General features: G+C 38.0%; 1 protein-coding gene across 1 annotated transcript in view; it reads left to right on the top strand.

The window, feature by feature from the left end:
• Positions 1-2,879, top strand: part of LOC307016480 (uncharacterized protein) — a 3,394-nt gene extending 515 nt beyond the window's left edge. Inside the window, exons 2-4 of the mRNA XM_079645597.1 lie at positions 1-10; positions 1,121-1,194; positions 2,052-2,879. The exon at positions 1-10 is cut by the window's left edge and continues 159 nt beyond it. Of these exons, the coding sequence (XP_079501723.1) occupies positions 1-10; positions 1,121-1,194; positions 2,052-2,377 (410 nt within the window). The 3' untranslated portion in view covers positions 2,378-2,879. The remainder of the gene's footprint in view (positions 11-1,120; positions 1,195-2,051) is intronic.
• The last annotated feature ends 5,328 nt before the right edge of the window (positions 2,880-8,207 follow it).

Below are 8,207 nucleotides of genomic sequence, written 5' to 3'. Positions count from 1 at the left end.
TCTTGCAGAGGTAAGACTTGAATTGTGATTATGAATTCATTCCATCTTAAACCACAGAGTAGAGGATTGTGCACATTTCTGACACCCGATAAGTGCTCCTGACAAGACAAGATAATCGAGATAAAAAGATGATTGTGCTGCATTCTGTTTCACATTATGCTCTCGTTTGTCTTGGGTTGTAAATTCAGCGTACCCCTTTCCTTTGCAGTGGTGTGCTTTGGCTCCTCCTAAAGGACCAAACTCACTCTTAGCCAATCGGTGGTATGTGTACTTCAGCTCAATGAAAATGACGGAAAGAGGGCCCTTTGTCGACAACAAAAGAAAAACCAACTTAGTTATTTGGAAAAAGGAATTGTTTTCAAGGAGTCCTCTTGAATAGGGATTCAGGTAGCACTGTATAGGGGAAGGTTTCACTCGGAGTGACTTACACTTTGGGGTGTCGGTAAGAACACACAAGATTCTTGGTAGCGGTTGATTTCCTTGACTTATTAATATCAACACAACAGCAGAGTAATAAAGCCATGGAGCAGGTTTAGTGTATGTGTGTGGTCTATAACAGAGAAACACACAAGTATAATTAGAATATTGTACTTGTACCACCAAGTAAAGGCTTAGCGTGAGTGCCAGCACCTGATAACAATGGAATCTGACGAGGAAGACGCAACAATGTCTTGCACCGAAATGGGATGAGCACCGGAACCTGGTATTATTGCAGTGAACCGACACATTAATACTTCTTTCAGTTAACCACGATGCTTTTACACCCCTCACTCTGCTGCTGACACGCACCTCATCTGCTCCAGTTACACACTCTCAAGAGGGCCCTCGTAGCTACCCACATTCAAATGATCTTCAAGTAACCGCTTGCTCCTGTTTACAGACCTGCTGCAATACTGTCCAGTGTGATAGTGATGCCAAGTGACAACTTTATAGAACAAAGCTCTATTCAAACCAATGCTTTAAATGTACAGATATGATCATAACAGTTAAAGAAAAGTACATTGAAGAGTAGCGTTGCCCTTTGACTTCAAGCTGTATAACTGTAAAGACAATTAATGGCTGTATCATCCACAGAATGTGTAATTAAACACTAAATGTAAGTGTACTTCTGTCTTAACAGGTGCCTAGATCAATCCGGACAAGGGGACTACAGTGGAGAGGAAGGAAGAAAAACAAAAACAGCACTCGATAAAGGTGCATTCATTAATTACAAACGTCGCTGACTTTGAATGGAGAAAGTAGAAAAACACACACATAGTCATGTACACACTAGGGCTGCAACAAACGACTAATTTGATAATCGATTAATCTATCGATTAATGAAACGATTAATCGACTATTCGGACTATTACTGTATGCCTTGCACAATTTCTCAAACAATGTTATTTAGCCATCAACTTTTAGATTTAGCTTGAGGTTGTTTTAGGCATGTGGAAACTAACAAAGAAGACAATAAAGATTAATACTTGATTCAAAAATACATATATTATTAAATTAACTAAACAAATTGTAAACACAACTAACATTGCTTTTTATTTAAATAAAATAAATAATATTTCACATCAAAAGAAACAACAATGTTTTAACAAATCGTATTAAATAATGTGATAACATAATTGTGAACAGAATAGCTCAAACTTTAACAAAATAAATAACTCGGTTACCTCTAATCATTAACCCATGTTTGTATAATGTAGTTAACTCTGTGTGTTGCTGCTAGCATACATAATACCTGACATTTTTTAAATGTCTCCAGTACCGATAAAAAGACCGATAACGTAGATTTCTTTTGAACAAAATGTTGGGAAAATGTTGGCTATTGTTAAATGTTGAAATGTTTCATTGCTGGTCTATTCTGCTTTATAATATATTTTATTTATTGTTTTTATTTTTGTGATGTATATTATTATTTTCAATAATATATTGTGTATATATAAATATATATATTTGTGATTTTTTTTCTACAAAACATCTGACAGTTAATGTAAACTTGAGATTTTGTAAAGTAAAATGACATGTTTTCTTTGTGTTTTACATGTAAATGGTCTTAGATTTCGCGAAGTTTGCTGACGACACAACCGTCCTCGGCCTTATCATCGAAGGCGACGAGACGGCGTACAGAGAGGTCGAAAACCTGACATCTTGGTGCCAGGATCACAACCTCCATCTCAACGTCAGCAAAACCAAGGAGCTGATTGTGGACTACAGGAAGCGGCAGAGAGAGAGACACACCCCCATCGCCATCAATGGGACTACGGTGGAGAGAGTCTGCAGCTTCAGGTTCCTTGGTGTCCACATCACTGAGGACCTGACATGGACTCATCACACTAATAGCATCACCAAAACAGCTAGAAAGCGGCTCTTTTTAAAAAATTGATTAGTCAATGTATTGACTTATTATGATATATTAGGATTTCGTTTCTAAATGAGAGTTTTAGTTTAGATGAAGTTGCACAGTATTTCAGCTCATCATTACAGTTATTCCACAGATGAACTCCTTCTGTTGTGATGCAATGAAGTTTGAATTTGTTCGTATGGGTGGTTTTAAATGCAGTTTCCTCTCAACATGTGTATGCTTTCTCTCCGTGTGTAAAATCCCTGGACTTTATGAGGTAATTGTTCTGCAGGATGAGGAAGTGCAACATGGACTCCAGGATACTCTGCATCTTCTACAGGTGCACCATAGAGAATATCCTGACTGGCTGCATCACGGCCTGGTACGGCAGTGCAATCATATTCCGTTTACTTGCATACAGACTCTTCTTGCACTATTTATATTCTATTTTATTTGTATTTACTTGCACTATTTTATCTGTTTTATTTGTTCTATGTTCTATATATCTGTTGCACTGTTGGAGAAGCATGTGACTTCAGTTTTTCATTAACATATCTACACTGAAGATAATGTACAAATGACAATAAAGCCTTGAATCTTGAATTTACAGTATTTTTTCAAATGTCTTTTTTATCATTTAAAAAAACATTTATTCTGTTTTTTTTTTAGAGGTGTATGACTCTATTCTAACAATTAATATATGTTAAAAGAAAAAGATTGAATGGAATTACAAAAACATTTCTTGTAAAATTACAGTTCTTTTTTGGCAAAATATGTGATTGCTTTTGGAAAGTAAAATGGCGTTATTTTCTTTGTGTTTTACTTGTAAAGGGTCTTACAGTAGATATACGGTACTTTTTTGTAATAATAAAAGTAATTTTCTGTATTTTAGCTTTTCTTTATAATTTTTAAAAGATAATTATTCTGTTTTCTAGAGGATTATGACTATTCTAACAAATAATATATGTTAAAAGAAAAATATTTCATGTAAAATTACAGTAATAGAGGCTACTTTTGGTAAGGTAAGTTACTGTTTTTTTTACATGTTATCTCCGTATTTTATTTTACAGTTCTTTTCCTTTTTTTAACGGACATCCGTTTTTTTTTACAGTGAACTATGATTACAGACATGGACTCGACGTGGACAGGTGGAAACAATCAGGGGCAGGAGCAACAATCAGGCTGACAGGTGACACACAAGGGCAGGAAGTGAAAACACCTGAAACGAGAGGGAAGAGTCATTTACCAAAACAAAACGGAAGGTGACAAGACAAGGAACACAAGACAGTAAACTAAAAGGATTTTAACGCTGAAACCTCACAATGCTTTCCTAATTTCCTCTCTAACAAGCATAATTGATAATGGATGAGTCCGTCTGATTCATCTGTTAACTGTTTTGTTTATTGTTGGGCGACATGACAGATAGGATTAAGCAGTCAGCTGGAGGAAACCAAATCAAATTTCACACAGAGCTTATCCAACTCTGTCCCGGGGCTCAGGGAGGTTCTCACATCAAGACCAGGTGTGTGTGTGTGTCGTCAGGTTGGCTTTTATATTGATAATAAACACAATCAATCAATCAATCAATCAATCAATCAATCAATCAATCAATCAATGTTTATTTATATAGCCCAATATCACAAATGTTACATTTGTCTCAGTGGACTTCACAGTTTGTACAGAATATCAGTATGACAATACGACACCCTCTGTCCTTAGACCCTCACATCGTACAAGGAAAACTCTCCGGAGAAAACTCACAGTTTAAAGGGAAAAATGGGAGAAACCTCAGGGAGAGCAACAGAGGAGGGATCCCCCTCCCAGGACGGACAGACGTGCAATAGATGCCGTGTGTAAATTGAAAAGATAATACATTTGCCATGACACAGGACCGCAGGATCATCCATGACTCCGGATCCCGGCGCATATAGACACCAAAAAGAAAGAAATTTGGGGAAGCTGGGTTAATCGGAACAGGTATGGACAGAGAGAAGGAAGAAGTAAGATGTACCCCGACAAACTAAGCCGATATCAGCAAAACTAGGGGCTGAATCGAATCAGCCCTAACTATAAGCTTTATCAAAAAGGAAGGTCTTAAGCGCACTCTTAAAAACGGATAGGGGGTCTGCCGCCCGATAACAAACTGGAAGCTGATTCCAGAAAAGTGGAGCTTGATAAGAAAAGGCTCTGGCTCCCATTGTACTTTTAGAGACTCTAGGAACAACCAACAACCCTGCATCCTTGGAACGCAATGCCCTAGTAGGACAGTAGGGTATAATGAGTTATTTAACGTAAGATGGCGCCTGGCCATTAAGGGCTTTGTAGGCGACAAGAAGAATTTTAAATTCTATCCTGTGTTCTATAGGGAGCCAGTGTAAGGCAGCCAGAACAGGAGTAATGTGGTCCCTTTTCCTAACTCTGGTTAGTACACGAGCTGCAGCATTTTGAATCAGCTGAAGCGACTTGACTGACTTCTTGGTACACCCTGATAATAAGTAGTTACAATAATCCAGCCTTGAAGTAACAAATGCATGGAATAGTTTCTCTGCATCGTTTTGAGGCAAGATATGCCTGATTTTTGCAATGTTACTTAGATGGAAGTAGGCGGTCCTAGAGATTGATTTTATGTGGGCGTTAAAGGATAAATACTGATCAAATATAACACCAAGATTCCTTGCAGTCTCACTGGAGGCTAAATTAATGCCATCCATAGTTAGTATATCTTTAGATAATTTGTTTCGTAGATTCTTCGGGCCCAGTACAATAACTTCAGTTTTGGTCGTGTTTAACATCAAATAATGTAAGGTCATCCACGTTTTTAAGTCCTTGAGGCAGTCTTGAATTTTATTTAGATGATTAATTTCATCAGGCTTAATTGATAAATATAGTTGAGTATCATCCGCATAACAATGAAAGTTTACAGAATGATTCCTTATAATATTGCCTAACGGAATCATATATAATGTGAACAAAATAGGTCAGAGCACTGAGCCCTGTGGCACTCCATGGCTAACATTGATTTCCGTGGAAGATTCATCCTTGACATGTACAAACTGAGAGCGTTCAGATAGATAGGACCTAAACCAGCCTAAAGCAGTTCCCTGTATGCCAACTAAGTGTTCTAGTCTTTGCAATAGGATATCATGGTCGATAGTATCAAATGCAGCACTGAGATCGAGCAAAACAAGAATAGAGACAAGTCCCTTGTCTGAGGCTATTAGAATGTCATTTGTGACTTTAACCAGAGCTGTCTCTGTGCTATGATGTGTTCTAAAGCCAGACTGAAAATCTTCAAATAAATCATAGTTTTTTAAGTAATCACACAGCTGTTTTGCGACTGCTTTCTCAAGAATTTCTGAGAGGAACGGAAGATTAGAAATAGGTCTCTAGTTGGCTCAAACATCTGGATCGAGGCTGTGCTTTTTAAGAAGCGGTTTTATCACTGCTACTTTGAATGATTGTGGAACATAGCCTGATGATAAAGACATATTCATAATATTTAATAAAGAAGTGCTAATTAATGGAAAAACGTATTTTAACAGCTTAGTTGGAATCGGGTCTAAGATACACGTTGATGGTTTAGAAGAGAGAATCATTGAATTTAATTGTTCAAGGTTTATGGCTGAAAGGCATTCTAGTTTACTATCTAGTGTTATATTAGAACTTACGTTTCCGGGAGCTGTTGATAACTGGTCAAAGGCAAGAGGTCATTGATTTTGTTTCTAAGAGTAACAATTTTATCATTAAAAAAGCACATACAATCATTACTACTGAGTGCTATGGGAATAGAAGGCTCAATCGAGCTGTGGCTCTCTGTCAGCCTGGCTACAGTGCTGAAAAGAAATCTTGCATTATTCTTATTCTCATCTGTTAATGAAGAGTAGTAGGCTGCTCTCGCTTTACGCAGTGCTTTCTTATATTCATTGAGAGTAATATGCCAAATTAAACGAGATTCTTCAAGTTTAGTGGAACGCCATATCCTTTCAAGTTGTCTCGACTTTTGCTTTATTTTGCGGGTTTCGGCATTATGCCATGGAGCTAATCTATGTTGTTTTATTTTCTTCTTTTTCAAAGGAGCAACAGAGTCTAATTTTATTCGCAGCGCATCTGTAGCACTATCAACAACATGATCAATTTGGGGTGGTGTACATTTTGTATAAGTTTCCTCCCCTACATGCAGACATGCTATCGAGTTAAGTATTGGTGGAATCTCTTCCTTAAATTTGGCTATAGCACTAACAGATAGGTTTCTGCTGCAGGAGCTTTTGACTAATGCTTTGTAGTCTAGTAACAGTACTTCAAAAGTTACTAAGAAATGGTCGGATAAAGCAGGATTATGCGGTTCGACTAATAGTTGCTCAATTTCAATACCATAAGTCAGAACAAGGTCGAGAGTGTGATTATAGCAGTGGGTTGGTTTATTTACACTCTGACAGAAACCAACAGAATCTAATATAGAGTTAAATGCAACAGTAAGGATATTTTTATCATCGTCAACATGAATATTAAAGTCACCTACGACAATTACTTTATCTGTTTTAAGTACCAAAGCTGATAAAAACTCAGAGAATTCTGATAAGAATTCTGAATAAGGACCTGGTGCACGGTACACTGTAACAAATAAGATTGGCTGCAAAGTATTCCAGGTCGGATGCGTAAGACTAAAAACTAAACTAAACTAAAGACTAAAAACGAGGCTTTCAAAGGAGGTATAATTACATTTTTGTTTAGTATTGATAAGTAAACTTGAGTCAAAGATTGCTGCAACTCCACCTCCTCGGCCCGTGCCTCGGGCAATATTAGTATTGATATGGCTGGGTGGAGTGGCCTCATTTATCCTGACATATTCTTCATGTCTCAATCAAGTTTCAGTGAGACAGCATACAATGGGGGAAAAAAGTATTTAGTCAGCCACCAATTGTGCAAGTTCTCCCACTTAAAAAGATGAGAGAAGCCTATAATTTTCATCCTAGGTATACCTCAACTATGAGAGACAAAATGAGAAAAAAAATCCAGAAAATCACATTGTCTGATTTTTAAAGACTTTATTTGCAAATTATGGTGGAAAATAAGTATCTGGTCCATAACAAAAGTTAATCTCAATACTTTGTTATATACCCTTTGCTGGCAATGACAGATGTCAAACGTTTTCTGTAAGTCTTCACAAGGTTTTCACACACTGTTGCTGGTATTTTGACCCATTCCTCCATGCAGATCTCCTCTAGAGCAGTGATGTTTTGGGGCTGTCGCTGGGCAACAAGGACTTTCAACTCCCTCCAAAGATTTTCTATGGGGTTGAGATCTGGAGACTGGCTAGGCCACTCCAGGACCTTGAAATGCTTCTTACGAAGCCACTCCTTCGTTGCCTGGGCGGTGTGTTTGGGATCATTGTCATGCTGAAAGACCCAGCCATGTTTCATCTTCAATGCCCTTGCTGATGGAAGGAGGTTGTCACTCAAAATCTCATGATACATGGCCCCATTAATTCTTTCCTTTACAAGGATCAGTCGTCCTGGTCCCTTTGCAGAAAAACAGCCCCAAAGCATGATGTTTCCACCCCCATGTTTCACAGTAGGTATGGTGTTCTTTGGATGCAACTCAGCATTCTTTCTCCTCCAAACACGTCTAGTTGAGTTTTTACCAATAAGTTCTATTTTGGTTTCATCTGACCATATCACATTCTCCCAATCCTCTTCTGGATCATCTAAATGCTCTCTAGCAAACTTCAGACGGGCATGGACATGTACTGGCTTAAGCAGGGGGACACGTCTGGCACTGCAGGATTTGAGTCCCTGGCGGCGTAGTGTGTTACTGATGGTAGCCTTTGTTACTTTGGTCCCAGCTCTCTGCAGGTCATTGACTAGGTCCCCCC

Source organism: Notothenia rossii (assembly GCF_949606895.1).
Source record: "Notothenia rossii genome assembly, chromosome: 1".
Classification (NCBI taxonomy): domain Eukaryota; kingdom Metazoa; phylum Chordata; class Actinopteri; order Perciformes; family Nototheniidae; genus Notothenia; species Notothenia rossii.
The sequence above is the reverse complement of the archived record's forward strand: the minus strand, read 5'-3'. Positions and strand labels throughout refer to the sequence as shown.